This window comes from Phaethon lepturus, unplaced genomic scaffold (genome assembly GCF_000687285.1).
Source record: "Phaethon lepturus isolate BGI_N335 unplaced genomic scaffold, ASM68728v1 scaffold1975, whole genome shotgun sequence".
NCBI lineage: Eukaryota > Metazoa > Chordata > Aves > Phaethontiformes > Phaethontidae > Phaethon > Phaethon lepturus.
In genome coordinates, this window is record NW_010539671.1 from 124547 (window position 1) to 146822 (window position 22276).

The 22276-nt window shown below is 46.5% G+C and overlaps 1 protein-coding gene across 1 annotated transcript; it reads left to right on the plus strand.

Moving 5' to 3' along the window:
• The first annotated feature begins 11819 nt into the window (after positions 1-11819).
• On the plus strand, positions 11820-22102 carry LRRC32 (leucine rich repeat containing 32). Its single transcript, XM_010287169.1, has 3 exons — positions 11820-12116; positions 15376-15466; positions 20162-22102. The coding sequence occupies exons 1-3, from the start codon at positions 12094-12096 to the stop codon at positions 22100-22102; spliced, it is 2055 nt and encodes a 684-aa protein (XP_010285471.1). The 5' UTR covers positions 11820-12093.
• The last annotated feature ends 174 nt before the right edge of the window (positions 22103-22276 follow it).

Below are 22276 nucleotides of genomic sequence, written 5' to 3' on the forward strand. Positions count from 1 at the left end.
CTGCAAGAGGAACGGATATTGGCATGTGTGTGTCTGGAGAAGGGGGAAGGTCAGCGGGAGCTGTATGCCTCCACTTTTCATTGGGCATAAGCTGTTATTACGCCTTCGCAATCAGTGGATATTGACTGAGGTACAGTAAAAGGACTGGTCCCTTCTGGGGTGTGTTAAACTCTTATCAACACTGTCTTACCTGACAACTGAAAACAACTGAGATCTAAATCTAGTGATGTTCCTATGAGCCAGTAAGCAACGTGGCCACTCTCTTAGTCCTGAGTCCTAGGAACAGCTTATTTCACCCATGAAGGTGTGAGGTGGGCTAGCAGGAACATGGACATTCCGGAAAGGTATAATGAGCAAAGAGGAGCTTCTCTTCTTTTCACTCATTTATCCTGGAGAGGATAAAATACAGGAGTCTTGACACCAGAAAGTAAATCCTAAGAAGCACGCTCCTCCAACCAGGAGATGCTTATGATATGGCACAGACAGACCTTCTAGATATGATGGATCATGAGATCTATAAGGATCATTGTCTTAAACCCAGAGCCTTTGACCTGAGGAGGAAAAGGGATGTACAGTCTAACCCCAGAAGCTGCATCTCAACTTGCTAACAAAGATCTTCGTGTTTGTGTACAAGGAGATGCTTGATAGGGATACAGAGGCTCCTCAGGGCAGGAATCCTGTTCAGGGCTTTGCTCAAGGGGTGATAGATGTCAGACCCTCAAAGCAACAACAGAATGGTAGAATCACTTACAATGTTGTGACACATCCAAAAATACCATCCCCAAGTTGCTTCTCCCAGGGAAACCTATTTTAAGTAAGTGATTGATACGTCCAACCTGGGCTGAGAAGCTGGGATTTACACTAACGGGAGGTATACCAGCAAAATACAACCAGCAAAAAATCCAGTTCTCTGTTTCCTGACTGCGAGAAGGACTCATTTCCTTTAATTCTGAATCTGTGTCTGCGTTAGTCACTCACCACTCCCTTCATGTTCACAGGAGAAAGTAGGAGCTCCTTGTGGGTTACTCATCTGCTGGAGAATGAGATGAATCACGAGCAAGAAGGGCTTCCATTTCCCTCCGTGAGCTGTGAAGGATATCAAGATCAGTGGTTCATTTGATAGATGCCGACCTTGCAGATGTCTACATTTGATCAGAGATATCTCATCTTTTTTACCTATGACATCATTCTGGGGCTACAAATTTGTATAAAGAAAAAGGAGACCAGGAGATTACTCAGATCTCCAATGCTGCTGCCATAGTTCCTTCTACCTGTGCTTTACAGGGGCTAATGATATATGTTTAAGCATAATTATCTGTGCTTCTGTATTCTCCATATTTATCCATTCCAGTGCACTAAACTTCCCAGTGGAAATGTAGCCTGTGCAATGGCTCCGAAGTTTTTGCTGACTGCCTTCCACCTCTGAAATCTGCAAGGTGTTCAGCATCAAGTTAAATTTTCAGTGTTTGGAAAAATCAGAGAGACTGATGAGCAGGATTAAAAAGGGCATTGTTTCCTTCAGGTTGTGGCCTTATGTCTGTTTTCTCTCTCTACTGAAATAACTCATTCCCCCATGTCTCCCAATGCACCCCTTGCTTCATTATTTGGTCTAGAGGGGTTGTTAGATGGTGCAGGTACCTTTCTCCTCCATGAGTATGTTCCACTTGAAGCACTGTACCCAGGGACTGCCATGATGTACTGTGTCAGCCCAGCAAGGAGCATGCTCAGGGATTAACCCAGGGTTTTTATATTTTTCCTTCATGCCAAGAAAAATCCAAAATACAACATTGGGAGTGAGAGTTAAATTATTCAAGAAAAGCCAACACACTGCACGGGAAGAAAAGACATTTTGGAAATAACCCAGAATCCAGCTGTGGGCTATAAAAAAAATGTTTTCAATAAGTGACAACATAGTGATGGATCAAGGGGCTATGGGAAGGATCAAAGGGTTTAAGGAACATGACAAAAACAGAGAATTTCTAACTCATTTCTTCTCTCCTTAGGATTATGATTGCAACCTTCTCTTTTTTTCAGTGTTTGCCTAAAAAATCAGCATAGAAGGAGCAAAGGACAACCACACTGTCAACCAACTATAGTGAAACCCTTTTCCACAAGAGCTGAAAATTACCTGTTCCATGATCAGCTTCAGCCTTGCAGATATAATGCCAGTAATCCCTTCACTGTAGCTTCCCTGCAGTAAGTCACCACTTACCCAAACACGGTAAAGAGGGGGAAAGACAAGGGACAACAAAAAGGGAAAATTGATGGCTTCAGTGCTCGTTGGTAGCTTAAAGCCATTTTCTCAAGGTCTGAGTCAACAGCAGGGACTGAAAACGCACGGAGGAGAGATCAGCTTTCCTCTTCATGCTCCCACCCGAAAGAAAATGAAAAGAAGGAAGAAGCGTGGATAATATTTCACACTTTGAACTGAGTAGGAGATCTAAAGCGAGAAACATGATCTTTAACTCCATTAGCACAGAGCAAACTGTTCTGCAGCTTGTTTGGCCCCACCTGATTCATAAATCCTCCTGTTGTTGCGGTGGCAGGCAGAGATATGAGAAGTATTTGCAGGAGAAACCACATCAGTCTTGTCTCGTTTGCCATTTCAAGATAAACCAGATTTGTCACATGGAGCAGTTTCCTGAACCTGTTGATAAAGCTTGGGATGTTTCAAGCACAGGCTAGAAGACGTCGCTGGGGATGGTAGAGTGGGCAGGCAAAACCCAGTGACACCTGAAAAATCTGGGTTGAATGCAGGCTGCCTCCGACCATCGGAGCTGGCAAGTGCAAGGCAGAAGGTCTCAGCCCTTGTTTCTGTCTTCTCAAGATGTTCACCCGCCAACTTTGCTTGCAAGCCATACCTCAAAGTCTCACTGGGCAGTGGTGTAAGTCTGAGGACCACAGCCATCGGAAAATAAAACCGGAGGACCCTGGAGGCAGTTTTGGCCCCCCACAATCCAAAATTCCATTTGCCCCATTTCACCCTCCAAAAAAATCATGGGACTCTCTGCAGCTCCTGTGACATGCTTTCTCTTGCCTGGGAGTTTTGCCCACATGTTTTCCCTCTCCTCTTTCTCTTACTGTCTCATTGCCCCATGTCCCTGCAACCCCCACATCTGGCCATCGTTTCCTCCCCAACTGTATTTGTATTATCTTCTGTGGTCTCTCAGCCTGCCAAAGACTCTTATCGCCAAAGTCACCTCATCTATATCCTGCAGTGGTATCTTCTCATGCTGGGAGCTTCAGCAACATCTGCCACTCCATTCTGTACAACTGACCCCTTTGTAGCTAGTCACACCTGGCTGGGTGAGTGTGGAGTGTCCCAGGAGACCTGGACATGCATATTTTTACCCTGCTCTTTGGATGAATTTCACAGCTACTTGGGTCACTGATAGCTGGTTTGGAGCTATTTAAGGTATGTCTCCTTTGCAGTGTAAGTGAAGTTGTCTGAATCTTGCAGTAGCAATGCCTTCATGGCCCAAGGGCACGTAGACGCGAGGAAGGTAATGGGTGGTACCAGATGGGACTAAGCTGTGCCATATCATAAGCATCTCCTGGTTGGAGAAGCGTGCTTCGTAGGATTTACTTTCTGCTGTCAAGACTCCTGTATTTTTATCCTCTCCATAGCATAAGTGAAAAGAAGAGAAGTTCTCTGCTCATTGTGCCTTTCCAGAAGGTAGCCAGGCCTAGTCTGGGAAAATGCCAAGAGCAGCATCTTCCTTGAGTTCAAATAAAGACATGGTGCCTGAGACCTACAGGCACCATATGATGAGGCTGAGATGGGACAGGAACACCAGCTGACCTGGTGACCGAGACAAACCTCCCCCTTCCTACTCACCACCAGCATCAGCAGCAAGGCAAGCCAAAATCCCAGTGTGTAAAGCACCACCAAGCTCCCAGTGGCAAACTTCCCTGAACAGCAGCAGGAACAGAAAAAGAGTGGCCAGAGCAAAGCTCTTGGCCTTCTTGTTCCTCATGCATTTTTTTAAAAGAACAGGCTATAATCGGAGCTGGAGGAAATGGAGCATAAATATCAAACTTTGTTTAGTCTGGGGAAATATCATTTATAATTAGAGATGGGCATCCTGTTGACATGATACAACCTATTTTAAGTGTGAGGTGAGCACGTGGTCAACCTCTAATCTTTTGCAAGTGATTAAAAACTGCCAGTTCATCTCTTCCTGGTTGGTTTATTTTCTTTTTTTTTTTTTTTTTTTTTTTTGTGTGTGATTTCTAAAAAGCAACTGGGCTAACGTCAGCTCAAGATAATGATGCTTATACTGGCAGTGATGTGTTGAAGGATCTCACTAGCTGGGAGCTTTGCTTTCCGTTCGTGCACCTCTGCATGTCTCCACACCAGTCCCACCAGCCTAGCCAGCTCACCTCTCCCATGGAAGAGTGGGGATCCCATGAGACTTGGAGGGATTGTGTCTATAGCAGGACACAGCCTTTGGTTGACCTTGCATGACCAGCACTGACCTGTGGCCCTTTTTTTGAAGTGAGATTTGCTGGTTGCCACATCCTGCTGCGCTAGTGTGGAGGCGTGTAGGATTTGTGCATGGCGGGTACCGTCAGAAATCATTGCAGGACTGGTGCTTGTAAGCAGTTCTGGAGGCATGATGCTACAAGCCTCCAGGGTGTGGCGTCCCTCCTAGTGTCCTCAGGTTCTTTCATGGGGTATGCATGGGTACATCGATGCTGCCAGATAACCTGGCTCCCCACAGTCAACCACCCTGAGGATCAGCACTCTCATGGGCACCCTTCCCCACCAAACCAGCTTGTTTCCTCCAAGTTGGGTGTAGTTCTGGGGTTTCCTTCAGGGCCTGCATCAGATTTGGCTGCTTCTGCTCCGCACAGTCATCCCACACTATTCCGGAGGGATTTGCACGCTGTCCCCACATTATTCAAGGCACTCTGAAAGAAACGTAACAGTGAAACAACGACCTCAGGGCTGGGGGGACACCATCCAGAGCTATATATCCGAGTGCTACATACCTGGACATAACCAGCTTGCTCTAAAAAAGGGCCAGGTCTGTGCAGATCAGGCCAGGGATCACTCCCTGCGAGACACATTTTTAGTGGGAGAGATGTAACTGGAGAAGGATCAGCACTCAGGTGTCACGGGGAATCAGCCACAGGTTGACCCGAGTCTTCTGTAGCCACACACCAGAGATGGAGGTGTAACAGCAGGATCTGTGGGAATAATTCCTTCTGCTTCCATATGGGTCTGAGATTTATTGTCAGGAGGTTTCTTATCCTCTCTGTGGTAGGATGTTCTTGTTCTTTCTGTGTCCTATTAGTTAGCCATGCACCACTTGGAAAATACAATTGGACCCTCGTCTCTAAGCAGCAGGTCCACAGCTATCCTCCAGGCTCGGCTGCCGTGACATCAAGTTGGCCATCAGGCTGACCTGTCGTGGTGACAGGAGGGGATACAATACGTCCTTGTGCCTCAGTGAACTCTCTTTGTGGGTCAGTCCCAGCCAAGTAAGGTAGCACGAACTAAGAGGTGGATTTTGGCTTGGGTAGGAGGTGTACACAAACACATCAACGTTGAGCTCATGCCAAATCTCAAACAGTGCAGCCATAGTCGCTAGGCATGGTGCCAAAAAATGGAGCAATAGTGGATGGCTAGTTTAGGCATTGCACGGGGTTGTCGGGACCATACAGCCTTCGGACCATAAACTCACTTCTTGCCACTGTCCTGTGTTCTTGGGACCACCTATGTCCCATGGAAGAGCTATACTGAGGACATCAGTAAGGTTTTGGGACTGCTGTACACAAGCAAGCTTCTCCATAGGATCTGCTTCTGTTGCCAAGACAAATCAATGAGAGATCACAGAATCATGGAATCATAGAATCTTTGGGTTGGAAGGGACCTTTTAAGGTCCATCTAGTCCAACCCTCCTGCCATGAGCAGGGACATCTTCAACTAAAACAGATCATTTATTTATTAATTGTTAAGCCATTTGGCCTTTAGTAAATATACATATACAGCTATACATGTACACAGGCAATAGCTATTGCAGTAATAAAATCATCATTGTTCCCTTCTTTATCATTATGTACACGTTACCATTAAACTTATTATCCTTGGTACTTACTTACTGCAAAGACGTGTGAAATGTATTTACTGCGATATTTAACGAACCACATCTTTCACATCTGTAGACATTTTCATCTTGAGTCTCCCAGGATGCTGCAGATCTGAAGTAACTCTGACTCACAGGAGCTGCTGTGCTACAGAAAAAGAACAGAAACCTGTTGCCAAGAAGCAAAGGCTGGGAGCTGGCATATGTTTAGCAGAATTCACAAAGCTGCTTGGCACATTGTGTAAAAGGATGTGGCTTTTATCTGATTTTAATAAGCAGATCCAGGAAAGGGGAACAGAATTGATGCTGTCCAGGAGAAGGGAGTCACTACCCCGTTTTTTTTGCAAAAATCATTGGCCATCATTGCACATCTCAGTGCAAAGCGGGGAAAACACACGATGCTGAAGCCAAACCTCCTCTCGGAAGGGGAGGTCACTCGTCGAGGTGCTCCTCACGCACCTAGGGGAGAAGGTGGGAGGTTTGCAGTGGTCGCTGGTGGCTGTGGGAGCTCCTCAGAGGGATGGCCCAGGGGAGGTTGGGTCCTGGCTGGTTTGGTCCTAAGACACCCACTCAGGAGCTGGCAAAACCTTATCAGAGGTTTGTACTCCTGCAAAGTAACACGTGGAGCCAGCGGATACCTGCCCAGGTATCAGGACACTCCTAGGCAGAAGAAGAAAACACGGGCAACGTGCAGGTCTCCCACCGATTTACGCAAGAGCATCGCTTCCGAAATAAAAGGGCGTTTCACACAGAAAACCTTCTGACCTTTAAAGGTCCCTTCCAACCCAAACTGTTCTACGACTCTATTCTATGATTCTATTCTATGATTCTGTGATTCACACCTGCGGTAAAGAAATAAAAATCCATCCCGTTGCCCTTTTTAGAAGACATTTACCTTATTACCCATTCACGCATTAAATTGAATTCCTCCTTCCCCCCCAAGGGCGCGTTCGGCCAGCCGGGTGCTGTGCCACAGAGACACACCTGAGCTGCTGGGACACCGAACGCGATGTGTTTGCCCGACTGCCACGCTTCCCTCTGATCCACCCTTTTCCTACCCACCCCGACCTGCACGGACTTGGAGCTCAGGGTTTGCAGCCAGCTCAGCCCCCGTGAGTTACCCCAGCCCCGGCGAGCGCTGCCCGCGAGGACCTGCGGGTCCGTGTGGCTGAGAGCACACGCTCGCATCTGCGGGACAGGCACGGCGAACTTCAGAGACAAGCACGTGTCCCCGGAGCCTGCGGAGGGGATTTTTTGCGGTATTCGCAGAGTGTTTCATGTGTCAATACGAGAGGAGCGTAATTACCAGCTGAGAAACTGCAGGAAACAAGCCAAGGTTGAACGAACGAAATGGAAAATGAAGAGAAGCGCAGAGGACACACACATTTTAAAACTATTACGGAGGTATGTATTCACGTGCTTGTGGGAGCCTGGGAATATATAAGAGCTCATGACTGCGAAGGAATGAATTCAAGGACCAGTCTATGGGGAGTATTTTTTTTTCCCTGTGACTTCAAACTTCTCTCAGAGCTCGCAGAGTTTTAGTCAGCTGGCATGCAACAGAGGTACGACTTCCCCAAGGAAACTCTTCCTCGGCTTGCGCTGGAAAGGCTGCTGGGAGAGTCTGGGAGGCAGAAGGCTGCAAGCAGAGGCGAAACCTCCTCCTCCTCCTCCTCCTCCTCCAGCCACAGAGCAGGTACGTGGAGAGGCGTGCGAAACCGGGAGCCTGCTGGAAAGTTGAGCTTTCGACTGCGGGAGAGACGGGGGCTCCGGTGACTTAGAGCTGCAGCCTTTAAAAATAACACAGATGAGGAAGGTACTGTATAAATAAAATATACTGTGTTTACGAATAGGCTGAGGAGCTGACTAAACACACTGTGTCGATGGCTCTATCCACGCAGCTGTATATTTAATCCATCAGGGACTTGCACTGCAGCAAGTTAGATCCTTTACGTTAAGGAGGCACGGGTTAGTTTATAACAGAACCATTGTCATATGCCTGCTTTGTTATTATTCTCCGTGTTCACAGTAACGGAAGATGGGGACGTGGGTTTTTTATTTTCCTTCTTCACAGGACTTTAGTCTATTTATGGTGTTACTGCATTATAGCACTCGGAACTAGGAGTGCTGCAGAGATCAGCATTGTGCGCTGATTAAATGCCGCTCGCCCAGCTCTCCGACACTGAATCCTAATATAGCCTTGGGCAAATCACACAGTCCGCGGGTGAAATGGGCAAAATGCTGTTTAGTTCATCTGCTCTTCTTACTATCAGCGTTGTCATTGAACTCTCCCTGTCGGGGCACGAGGTGTGAGATGGCAGGGTTATCTTTCTGCTCTTAAGATTCTGACAGCTTGAATGTCACCTTGGGTGAAGGATGACTTACTGATAGTGTTTTGCTGCATCTGGACTGTTATCACAAGGAATTAATGTTTAGACAATATTTGGAAAGAATAAAGTTTTAGAAAATCCTAATTTATATAAAAGTCACGGATCATTTTCTACAGCCAAAAGCTGTTGTGTTTTTGATAAAAGTGCAAATACGTTTCACTTAAATAGAAGACAAAGTTTGGCTTTCCACAACAGTGGCAATTTGTTTTTTTACTAAGGTGTAGTAATTTCGGCTTTTAAATCACCTTATTACTCTAAAATGCTGAAATCCTTTAGTTTTCAATAACAAAAATTCACAAACAGTCATCTCTTTTTAAAGGAGACAATTACAGCCCAGTGACTATATCAGTGCTTGGCCTTTTACTAATACAATGACGGATTAATTCAAGGGGGGGGTGTCAGTATCGTGCAAGTCCAATCTATCAGAAATAACCTTCCTCACTTCATTTTATGAACTGAGTCCACTCCACTGTCAGTAAAAGAAAAATTGTTGAATTAAAAAGCCAATTTTTTTCTCTCCTTTTGCTGCACTCAGATCAAAGCTGGGGAGAAAAGGTTCTGGTTTCGTTCCTGAATTTGAGTTTCTCCATGAATTTTGATGTCCAGGGAGAGTATTTGATGGTCAAATATTTTAACCTTTAAATACCAGTTTACATCAGTTTTTGTTGACGGAAGTGTTTTCATTTTCCCGTCTGCTGCTGTCCCTTCGCCCAGCCCCTCGCTCACAAAGTCTCCGGGCTGGTGGGTTTCTCATTCATTTGTATTTCCCTCCTGGAAAGAGGAGTAGAAACCAAGGTGAATAAAGTAGGGGAACTGGCTTAGCCCTGTCTGTCCAATTAATTGGGAAGGTTAATTTTTGGTGTTATGCTGTTAGCTGCACACCTGATAGAGGTGCAAGAGGTGAGAGGACAGAGCAAGAGAGAAGGAAGGAAGGCAGCAGCTTCAAAAGAGAGGAGAAAAGCCACGCTGGGATTACAGGAGATGTAAGAGTCCCTATTTTGATTTGTGGACTTGACACCAGAGCGGCAGGAGGCTGCATCTGCCCATGAGAGGTCAAGCACGGTGCGGACGGCATGAGCAAACCAGAGCAGGAGAAAGAGAGAAGCAGCTGCTGGAGATGTTGCAGGGTCTCAGGAGCGGGAGCTGTGCCTCCTTCTCAAAGGCTGTGGCTGAGGATGGCACGGGCTGTTTATTTTTTAATAGGGTTAATATTAATGTTATCTCCAGCTCCCTGGTGGGATGAATCACCAGGGAGCTATTCCAGCTGAAAGGGAGCAAGACTTGTCCCACTCCTGCCCTTGCAGTTCAAGACCCACTTTCTAAGGCGGGAGCTTGTTTTCTTTACTTCTCTGGAGAGTTTGATCCATGCGACTCAACACGGGACTCAACCCAAAAGCAGTGCCTTAGAAAGCAGCAGCCTTATGGGTGGACAGACTCCAAAAGGTCTGGAGGCTCAAGACACATAATCGTCAAGACATATTCTTGTTTATCTGAAACCCTTGGGAACCTGCAGCAGATTACAGACCAGCCTGTGAGAGCCAGCGGCTGGGATTTGCTTTTCCTCCTTGCTCGGGGCCACGGTGGGAAGAGGATTTGGAGGAGGGGAGAGGTCTGACGAGGTGCCCAGCAGCCCTAATCCCCACACCACCTCTGGCTTCGGGCGACGTGGGGTGAGATCCAGCTGATGTCGGCAGAAACCGAGCAGGCAGCGATTGCTGAGGAGACCACAGGAAAATCAGGAAGGGCCTGATTTCGCAGAGTAGAGGTGCAATCCCTTCGGCATCAGCGGGGTGGGACAGCCCTTGCTATTTTGTGCCGGTGGGCAAGAGGGATTGATTCTCCAGTCTGCCCGATGGAGATGACTCAATCTGCCCGATGGAGACCACCCTTGTTCTGCAGACGTGGCTACCGGTGTTTCAGCACTACCCCAGGGTGTAAAGCGATAGCCCAAAAATATTGAAAATGGGAAGTCAGACAAATGCTTCAGGGTCTTTGAAACTATTTGCTATTTGTCAGATCCCCTTTAGCAAGGGCAACGACGGTAAGGACACCAGTGACCCTTCCCAGCGCAGCCGGTGTCCCTCTAAGGCTGTGGATTTAATGAAGCAAAGTCCTGAGCAGCAGCGGCAGCGCATGCCCTTCCCTCCTGCTTTGGCATTTGTTTCTGTCCAGGCTCTTCTTCACAGTCCAGCTGGCACAGCTGCTTGGCCACTTGGTAAAACAGCTTGAGGAACAGAGCTGGCTTTTTAAAAAAAGCTATATTTTTCCCCTGCTACTTTTTCCCCTCCAAATCCAAACTTCCCACAGTGCTCTGAGCATACAGGAGTAGGAAAAGGTGAAGCTGCAATCATCCAGGGCACCCACTACTCTTCAGGCATGATATTCGCATCCCGTCTCCAAATAAAATCAAATTATCCTCTTAAAAAAAAAAACAAAAAGTCTTTTTCTTTTCTTGAAGACCTCAAATATTTGAGGTTTTCCTTGTGAAAGCGTCCGTGCATCGCAGGTGCTACTGCATGCTGCTGCTGAGGCGAACTCTAACCCCAGGCCACCCAAAAGGCACCGGAACCTCCGGGCACCGGCTGGGAGAAAGTAACGGGGAAACCTATGCGAAGGCAGGTTTGCCAGGAGCAGGCGTCCATCGGCAAAGGGAAGAGAGGAAGCCAGCGATTAGACAGATGCTCCAGCCCTAGAGGGCAGCACAAAATAATAAATATAAATCTGAACTCGCAGGCGGTCTGAAATCGCCTTCCGCAGGGCAAAAGCAGCCCTTCTGCAAAGGGAAGTTTTCGCTCGCGTGGCCGGGAGGTGTGTACCCGCTGCCGAAAATTCAGCAGCTCGTCTGGATGTTCAGACCCCGCTGCCTTTACCAATCTCGCCAGTTCCTGACTCGTGCCACGAAAACCCTTCAAATCCGGTGCGTTGTAGCCGACCCCCCATCCTGCCAGCAGGCTGCCATCACGCTCCGACTGGCTGGACCACTGCAAAGAGAAGGAGTTACTTCTTCCAGGGCAGGTTTCCCGATTCTGGGCTTTATATTTACCAGCCGTGAATTTGAAACCTTTAATCCTCAGGCGCTGTTTTCCTAACGATGCAGAGAGCGATGGAGGTGCAGGGGCAGGAGGCTGCAGCCCTCCAGGAATGCAGCTCACGGACACATAACCCTAAAGTAAACACGCTGCCTTGCACCACGCACGTAGCCAAACAATGGCACCGGCAATGATAAGTCACTTACTCCCCTGAGCGAGCCCGTGGCCCGATCCTGACCGTTTCCCTGGCAAAAATCCCCCTTGTTTCTCAACGCCTGCCCCGAGCAAGGGCTTCAGGATGTCGCGCGGTAGCTGCCTCCCTCCGGAGCACAGCGGTGGCCAGGACCCAGCAAGAGCCCGGAGAGGAGTCCGGAGGAAGACAAGCAGCAGAATTTAAAGCCGACACTGTCCCAAGTAAGGTTATTTCCCCGAAAACGTCTTCGTTACGAAGTTACGAGCGAGCCTCTTGGCGTCCCGAATGAGGCAATGTGAAGCTGGAGAACGATTGCACCGGTACCAGGACGGAGCCGGTCTTGCAGAGCTGGACATGCTTTTTAAAGACATGTTAAGCAGTGTTTGGGGATGCGAGAAACCCTTGAAACAAGGTAAATGTGAATATTCACTCTTTTTAACCCTGAAGGCTCTAACACGGCAGCAAAGAGTCTTGCGTGAAAAAGGATCAGCCCCTGGGGAGTTTGTTTTGTGTTTTGTGTATTTTCTCATATTTAACCTCTCTTTGGCACAGGAGGGTGTCTCTGTTAGTTGTCTGAGCAGTAACAAAAATTACCTTTGGGGGAAATTTGGAAGGTGCTGCTGTTGTCAGCTACAAGCAACATCTATGAGGTGGGTTCGGGGTTAATATTGTAATAGAGGTGGAGGCAAATATTGTTCTGGAGTGGGAACTGGGCAAACTGGGATGAAACCCTGGTTCTTCCAGGGTTTCAAACGTGTCTTGGGGCAAAGCACTGCTCTTCTCTGCCTTCGCCCTCCCATCTGTTAAGTGGACATGCTGACGTGGTTTGGGTACTATGCTTTTTCTAGATGCTAAATTGTTTGACCCACTTCATGAGATTCCTTGGAGGTGTTACTGAAATCACCTACGCTACTCGGCTGCGTATGGGCTGGGTAATTCTGAAGCAGCCTGATGGAAAGCTGTGACACCGACTGCGGTCCAGAGCTCCGTCCTGCTCTGACACAGGCTGGGACTTTTATCACAGCTGCCAGCGGGAGCGAACTGGCACCCAGCACAAAGCTGCTTCTGCTCTGGGAAAGCCGCAGAGCTCTAGAAGCTCCTTTAGGCTGAGTTGCTGCTGCTGCTGCTGCTCCCGGAGTGTTTTTGTAAGCTGTGGTTGGAGACGTCGTGCCAGTGCCCAGGCAGGCTTCAGTGGTGATGCTCTCTGACACCAGGGCAATGGGGGTCCTGTGAGCCCCCAGCTCTGCACTGGGAGAGGCTGGAGGGCATCTGAGACCTGCCCAGAGGGCAGAGGGGAGGGGGACACGGTGTTGTGTCTCACTAGGTGGGTCTAAAGGTTGTCCAGAGAAAGGCTGGGTGAGGAAAAGCTCTTCCGCTGAATGGAACAGCACCTTGGGAAGGGGATCTCCATGGGCAAGGAGGTTGTGCTGTACCTTGAAGAGGGGTTTACCCTCCTCTGGATGCAGTCCACGTGGTCTCATATTGGAAGAGACCACCACGTCCCAGTGCTTCGGGATATGACAGCCACCTTAGAAACAATTTGAAGGACAGAGTCCTTGCTTACTACAGATCTGTCTTACACAGCAAGCCATTAAATCAGGTTTTTGTGTTCAAATGCATCAATTTCTCAGTTGCTTTATAAACGTACAATTTAGGAAGCTTCAAAGCATGTTAAGACCCTGGATTGTGTCAGGTTTATCATTCGAGAGAAGACATCACAGAGCACACGGGATGCACGCTGTCCCATCAGGCTGGTGCCCTGTTGTGGGTAACATCCATGGAGATTTTGCCAGCTTAATTAATCGGATTTAAACAGAAACAATTTCCATTTGAGGACTCTGAGTAAAGCTTTGTAATCATTGGTACCTTTGTCTTTTCTCTCAGTTTCGGCACACTAATACCCAAATGATAAAACTCATTTTCTCCTCCTTAGAGGAGGCACCTTCTCTAAGCCTGGGGAAGGAGGAACAGAGGGGGAATGTCAGAGACATTATAGATGGTAGTATCAGCAATTCCTCCTTCCATAGGATGATTTCAGTGTATTCTGCAAACAAGAATTAAAAGGGTCGAGAATGAGCACCCTTGGTCTTATTTTAGAGGAAGGAAACAGACTTCTGATCCTGCTGCTGAGCCTCAAAGACAATCTCCAAGCTCTTTCACCTTGGGGTCCCAGATCATCATCCATCACTAGTTGTTCCCCTGAATGGGAAGGAATGTGCAATCTGAAAATAGAGTAGATGTGGTCTAAGCCTCCCCAGTTTCTCTCTTCCTCATACACAACTCTCTTCTCTGGTTGGGAAGTGGAGGGATGGGCAGGTTCCCATAGTGAACCTGTTGGTATTGCTGTGCTGCAATTGCCATTGCTGCATGGAAGCGTGGCCATCAGCTGCATCCCTCAAACAGTGACTAAGTTCAGGGATCTCCACCAGCTGGGAACGATCCCATCCCTTTTGTTTCCAGCCTCCTGATGCTCTGTGGGTGGAAGCCACTGAGTAACGGTACATTGATGCTGTTTTTTGGTGGCACGTGTGCATGGGATTGGCACTCATTTGGAGCTTGCCAGATGCAGGCTTGCTCCTGGAAAGACTTAAGAGCAGTGCTAGCTAAGCACTGCTGCATGGCTTCCAGTTAGGTGCTGGCTCGTGTCTCACTGGCTCTGGATGTGGGCAGGACCCGCTCAGACCTGCCTGCAAGAAGTCATACAAATACAGACAAATTCTGCATGTCTGCAACAGAGGCTGTTGTAAAGGAGTGATATCTGGAGCTCACATAAGTGGTGACCATAGCCAGAGATCTCATTAGTGCCCATCTAGAAACAAGCCCTTTTGAAGGACGAATGCTTTCCCTTGGCTTCGGTCGTATTTTCTCCCATTGCCCAGTGACAGGCGTTCCTGTGCTGTTTGCTCCTTTTGCAGTTATTTCTACGCGCTCTTCTGGAGTGCTTTCCAAACTCGAACCCTTTGTTTCACACAAATCCACGCCATTTTATATCTGTCTCTTTGTAAGGCATCTGTTTCAAAAGCCTGCCCGTACCTGGGATGCATAAAATGGAAAACTAACATTTGGACAAAAAGTTCTCGGTCTATTCTTTAAGCTGTTTATATTAACTCAACAAATCTGGGTGCGTGTGTAAAAGCTCTTTGACTGTCTGGGATGAGAGGAGTGGAATATGTTGTGGATGGAAATGGAAAACGTTCCCAACGCCTGTTGTTTCTGAGTGGCATCTGTTCGCTTTGCTCAGGACTTGGCAACCCAAAACCCCAGCCCAGTTGAAAGTACCTGAGCTGCCTCTGTGGGGAGAGTGAAGGTAACTCACTCTTCAGTGGTTGTCTTTCTCCATGATGCCAGACACACTGCCCAGTTTGAGCACCTGGACTTCATTGGGTGGCCTGGGTATCATCTCGGTGGCAGCTGAAAGCACACAGGGGCAATCCCATGAAATGCCTTGGACTTTCCTTTCAAGTCCTTGTATAAATCTCTCTTCGTCCCACCAGGCTCAAAGGGATGCAAAGGTACGTAGGTGGGTCTTAAGTGCTGTAGGCTCAGAGATGCGTTAATTTATTGCACTGCGTGTGTGCTTCTCCATGTTAGACGATGATCTGGGGCCAGCTTCTGCAGCGTTGGCCACTGCGTCACGTTTGAAATCTAACCACAATTACTTCTACCTGCAGAACCATGAAACTGTACGTCATCTTCTTCCTGGCAGTGGTGAACAGAGGGACCTCTAACTATCAGCCCACAGAGGGGATGTCTTGTGAAATGGTAAGGCTGTCTCCCTACTCAGGCCCCTGGAGACCCTGGATGGGGTTGGGACCCCCTTGTTACAGCCACTGCACAAATAGTTATGGTCTCTGAGAAGGGAAACCCCCCCAGGACCAGGCTCTCCGGGGTGGCAGAGGTGGGCTTTGCTGGGTGAGTGGGTGCTCAGCAGGCTGTTCCCGGGCTATGTCACTGTAGCGACAGCACATAAAAGGGGGGAAAAAGAAGGGTCATTATCTTTGTCTTTTTCTAAGAGGGAGCTGGTTAAAGGAAATTTGACCTGATTTCCCCAGGACTGTACAGGGATTCTCTAGCTGAGACAGAGAAAGAACTCACACCTAAACAACTCCTTTCTATCAGGCCTAAGTTCTTTACACTTTAAATAAAGCATCTTCTGTGAAATACATATATACCAGCCCTTTTGTAATAGCAGGGAGACTGACCTCCTCTGCCCTGACACAGCATGGCTGCCAGGGCAGTTGTACCTGACTTCTGCTGCAGGTAAAAGAAGTGACAAAGCCTCTCGCTCCAGTACAAAATTTGCTCCTTATATTTTTGCAAGCACCTGGTACAATATTATAGATGTTACTCACAGCTGAACTTTCTCCCTTCCCTTTCCAAGTGCTTCTGACTGTAACAGACCGTTTAAAAATACTTATCTTTTTTTTTTTTCCTTGAACGTTGAAGCTGTTCAGCACAAATCCTCAAGAATTTCCAAAATAGGGAAAAAAATAATTTGCTAGCTGTACACATCTCCCTTATGGGACTCATTCCATTCCTGCCCACCCTGCCGTATTGCTGCACTTCCTGAATTCCAGAGAAATTAAGACCTAGTATATATAAAAAGATCTTGGGAAGGTGACTGGGTAGCTCGGTTCATTGGCTGGAGAGGGAAGGCTGATGAAGCCACCGTAAATATGACAGCTTGGGTCCCATGTATCATAGTCACATGAAGGCTGGGCGAGACATGCGATAATCAAAGCAGATTTGTCCCGTCCCATTTCTTCATGGGTCACAGATCAGGCTGATTGATTGCTGAGAAGTAAACACATCCTTGTTTCCACCAGCCCACTGTAAACTGCTTTCATCGACCCAAGGCCCTACACAACTAGGCTGGGATAAATTCAGCCCTGACAGAAAACAGGCTGCAGCCGGGGGCTGGGATGCTCCTCTGGTATAAAATGACAGCTCAGCATCGCTAATGGCAATGGAGCTTTGCTCATCTTCCTTCGCTGGGCGTTTGGTCCAATGGAAGGGGGAGGGTGTAAATCCAAACACAAGCTTAAAGAGAGCGGGAGCTACTGGATTAGCTGATGGGTCCACCAGCAGTCCCGCCTGCTTCACGTGATGATTTTTCATCACAGCCTCGCTGTTTTAGGTGGTACTTTCCCTGTGGCAAGACCTTTAGAACAGCAAAGTCTCAGAAATTAAAACTTTTGTCCCAGATCTGCTGGAAGAGGCATGAACCAGAAACCTGTGCCCCACCCCGGCTCACCGCTGGTGCTCCTGTCATTGAACCGGTCTTGTAAACGAGGTTTTAGGAAGTAAACAGTCCCTACCAGACCCCTGACATGGGAGTGAGCTGCAGTGATTATACAAGTTACTGTGCATCTGCCCGTTTGAGAGACAACAAGGCATATCTTAAATTTCAGGAGGTTCTTCCTAACTCGTATTGATATCCAAGGAGAGGAGTTTCCACTAGTTCACGGTTTGCCTCCCCAGGAAAAATGTTTCTGCTAATTCATGTTAACTGGGAAAGGAGGAGCTTCCAAATAATTCACAGAAGGGAAGGGTTTTCAGCAAATTATATATTACCTTGCATCGAGGTCATGCAAGAACACATGCGTATCTGGTCACCACAGGTCAGCCAATATGTGGTACCTGGGCAAATTGCTAAGATTTTGTTGTGTAGCTGAGCCTCCACCTGGGCAGCTCTTCTAGAGAATGGACGTGGACACTGTGCAAGTGCAAGGCGATGCCAAGTGGCTCCAGCCCAAATTCTTTGGTTCAAACACTCATGAGTCGATAAGGGGGAACACAGGTGGATGCTTGGATCCAGCTGCCTTGTTTGTAGGACTCTTGCTAAGGTGAGTGACAACTTCCACCCAGTGTGAGCAGTGAAGAATCAGAGAATCCAAACGTTGCTCAACTTTTGAGCTGTTGGGTCATTTTTTCACCAACACCTGAATGGGACCAGACACCGAAGGGACCAAGTGCTCCCCACACTGCAGTACTTCGTGCCAATGGACTTCAAACAAACCAGTGGCAGCGTCAGCAGAGATGATGAAGTTAGAACATGAGATTGGCAAAAACCTCTTTTCCAGCCTCAGGCTGCCAACCCATTGGGCTACAGGGTGGGAGGAGAGGAGACACACACACAAACAGATGCTGTTTGTTCCGTCCCACTGAGACATGCTTCATCTGTTCTACCTAGTGCTGATGAGAATGAAATTCACGCAGTTTGAGCCTCAGGGAGAAAAGATGGTGCAGAACAGACTAGATAAGAAATTCAGCGAGGATCAAAATAGTCAGTGAAAAGGAATGAGAGTTAAAAAAAATGGGAGGGGAAACTTTATAGGAACAAATGGCAGTCAGTGGGAGGTATAGATTTTATCAGTCCCTGTTATCACCGGGAGGGTTCAATGGCTGCAGATTAAAGGCCCAATCCTGCAAGATACGTGGTGAACTGGAACTGACCTCTCCCCCATTGACTTCAGTGAAAACCAGCCAACTGACGCCAACAGGAGTTGGACCAGGACTTCGCCACGGCGCTGGGTGCCCAGAGGGAGCAGAGGGTGCTCAACACTTGCTGAGATCTGGCTCGAAGTGTGGGAAGAAACCTGGAATTTGCCGCAGGCTGCAAAGCGACTGCAGCTTTTTCACTCTGGATTTTTGCATCCTTCTGGCTTCTCCCTCTTCCACAAAATGAAGAGGAGACTTCCTGCTCCATTCCTGAGCCTCAGAGTTGAGCCCAGCTCTGTGCATATTTTAGCTCAAAATAAGCAATCCTACAGCGGCTTTGCAGGAAAGAAATAATGTCAGGAAGAAGCCAGAAAATTCCCTTCTCTTTTCTTCTAATTATTGGGGGGGGGATTTGAGTGATTTGGGGGGGAAAAAAGGAGGGGATTCAGGTTTTAATAGATGTCATGAAGAAAATGAACTCTATCCCAGCCAAAAGCAGCACAACAGTCCATTTACTTGGGATCTTTGGGAAAGATGTATCATGGGAAGGACTGTGGAGCAGCCTATGTGTATCTAGAGTTTGGATGAGCACTTACACTTTTCTGGCACATTTTTGTGCTGTCTCCAAAACACACATGATGCAAAAGAGATTCACAAAATGCTGACTATTGCCCCACTTCTCCTAAACAGACCTGCCACTTCATTCACCTAAAAGTTCACATGAAACAGATGGGTTTTAATATTTTTTACTTTTAATGTTTCTTTAATGTCTGAAAAGCTTTGCGTCATGGAATCTGGATTCTGCTTCTCCACAGAAATTAAGTTTCAACACAGTTTTTTCTTTCTTTTCTTTCTGATCTTTCTACAAACAGTACATGACCCAGTCACCCAAATACATTTATAACAAGAGTTTTCCTCCAGTAAATTAAAGGCTGCCTAAGCTTTTCACATTCCACTTCCTCCCGCTGCTGTATGTTGTCCTTAAGAACAAAATACAGCTTGACATTTATGCAAGGATGATCATGTTCATTTTTCCAATGTTCCTTATGAACACACACTCCAAATTTTGCTCTGGACACAGATTCAGTCCTAGCTACAATTAAACAGACATGCATCTAGAAGATGAATTTGACTTCGACACTTGGGGTTTTTCTCTACCCTGCTGCTGAGAATTGGATTGAAAAGCCATGACCCTCATGGCACATCACAGCTTTTTGCCTCTCTAAAAGCTGGCTTTACATATTTTTTCTTTTCCATGTTGTATCACGGGTGCCTTGTGTGGGTGGTTTCATAAGGCATGCTCCACATATAAGACAAAAGGAACAGTTTCCTTAAGAAAAGGATAAATATGGATGGTAAAAGCAGGAGGAGTTTGGAGGTTTGCATCAGAAATGTTTCAGTAGTTGAAGACTCATTTGGTTAAGGATGCATTGCTTCACTAAGCCCTGGCTAAAGAAAGACACAGTCAAATATCTGAGGGTGTGACTAAGGAGAGAGATTTTTTTTGTGCCGTAGGATCCTTAAACATTACTCCACCTCCTTGCTTTGGGACTAATGCTACCAATAGACTGGAGCTCTTCTAGAAACTGCTTACTGTTGCAAGTAGAGTTTGCAGAATCTAATATAATGACAAAGCTGAGAAAATTAATCATCAGAACAAAAGTGAGGAAACAGTTCTTGATTGCAAGGTAAAGAGCGAAAAACTCCTTCACTTAGGACTATTAAAATGAGCCCAGGAGAAGGGTACGAAAAGGAGAACATTTAGTAGGCATCACATGCAGATAAAACTCTCTAGTGTTGCGAGTCAGAAATGTCTTTAAAATGAAACGAGTGCTGTTAGCTGCAAAGAAGACTTAGGGTGGTTGTTCTTGTTGTCTGAGTGCTCAGACAAAATAGTGTGGTCAGTGTTTCAGAAGAAGGAACTGCCCGGATGCTGAATATTTTTTTCTTTGTATTTCATGCAAATATGTTTTTCATTTGTCACATGATGACCCCTTTTCTCTCTTTTTCTGGCAGGCAAACTCGCAGGCATTTTGCCACAACAAAGACCTTCACCAAATCCCTCGTGAGCTCCATCCGAATGTAAACAAAATAGATCTGTCTGGAAATCTGATTCAAAGCATCCCTGAAATGCCGTTATCGTTTTACACTTCCCTCCAGTGCCTGGATTTAAGCTCTAACCAGATAAGCTTCATCACGCCTGGAGTCTTTGCACATATGACGAGTTTGCTGGAAATAAATTTAGCCAACAATCACTTATATGAGCTTGCTCAGAATGGGACAGAGGGGATTGGACTTCTACCCAAGGTGGAAATACTGGACTTGTCCCACAACAGTCTGTACAATGGGATGGCTGAGTATTTCATTAAACAAGCTCCAGCACTGCGGTATCTTTCCTTGGCAGACAACAGTATTATAATGATATCACACAAGATGTTTCAGGGATCTCCCAATCTTGTGGAGGTAGATCTTCAGAGTAATATCATCATGGAAATAGAAGAAGGTGCTTTTGAGACTCTAGTGAACCTTTCCAAACTCAATCTCTCCATGAATTCAATTACTTGCATCTCTGATTTCAACCTCAGGCAGCTGGAGATACTTGACCTTAGCAGGAATAGCATTGAGACCTTCCACACCGCAAAGTCAGATGATGAATACAGCTTAAGATGTTTGGACCTGAGTGAAAACAAACTGCTTCGCTTCCCAGTCTTCCCCCAGGTAAATAAACTGGTAACTCTGAATTTATCAAAGAATTTAATCCAGCTCACTGCTGAATCCCCTCATAATAAAATGGACTATATGGAAAATGAGTGGCTAGATGCTTCTTTTCATCTTCTTGATCAGAAGCAAAGTAGAAACAAAAGTTCTCTTTATTTATCCCATCTTGTATATCTAGACTTAAGTTATAATGAAATCAAATCCATTCCGGATGAGTTCTTTGAATCAATGTTGTCCCTTCACACCCTTAATCTCAGTAAAAACTGTCTTCAGGCATTTGCAGTAACTTATGACAGTGCATTGACCTCCCTAACTGTCCTCGACCTGAGCTACAATGCTTTGCAGAACCTTCTCCTAGATGCTGGCACGTTGTCAAATTTGAAGGAGCTCTACATTCAAAGCAACCACCTTCAGACCCTGCAATTTGATATCTTCTCAAGTCTTCCTAGCCTCAGACTGCTTAATCTACAGAGCAATAATATCAGCCTTTGCAGTATGTACTCAGGATTAGCTAAGCAAAGACTTGCTGGAGAGGAAAGTGGTTGTGTATCATTTGTCGATTCTCCTACTCTTCAGTACTTGTACCTAGCCGACAACATGCTGAACATCCTACCAGCATACACTTTCTACAAGACTTCTCTGATTGTCTTGGACCTTGCCATGAACCCTGGACTGAAAATAGAAGTTAAAGCATTATCAGGACTGGAAAAGTCTCTGGAATATTTGTATTTACATGGCAATAGCCTGAAAGACTTAAACATTGACTTGCCCTGTTTTAGTCACCTTAAACATTTAAACCTCTCTGAAAATCAGCTGAACTGGTTGCCTAAGTGGGGTGGTGACTCTCCACTGGAAGTTCTGGACCTGAGGAACAATAGGTTTAGTACATTACAGAACAGCAATATTTTAGCATTAGAAAATTCCCTTAAAAACTTGTATCTCACTGGGAACCCACTAAACTGCTGTGGAAACATCTGGCTCTCATCGATGATCCAGAACAAAAATGTCCAGATCCCCAACGTGGAGCACTTAATGTGCCAGTACACTCAGAACTTCGGGTACCAGGAAGAAATGCACATAGGGAACATCAGACCAGAAGACTGTGAAAAAGAGGATCTGAAGAAAATCAACTTCCTTATTATATTAACATTTGTGTTGGTTTTATCCGTGATCATCATTGGTGTTGGTTCTTTCTTTTGCTTCCGCAGGCAAAACTTTAGCCATCAGTTTAAAGCATAGGAACACAAAATGCCTTGAAAACTGAAGAAATCAGGTGCTATACTGCCGGTGTGTAGAAATGAAGGGTAAAATTCTCATCTTTGATTTTTAACTGTGGATTTTAAGATGGTTTCAAAGTGCCCCTGGACTGCACCACTATAGTGCTCTGGGTTACAGGGACCGAAAGGAGAATTT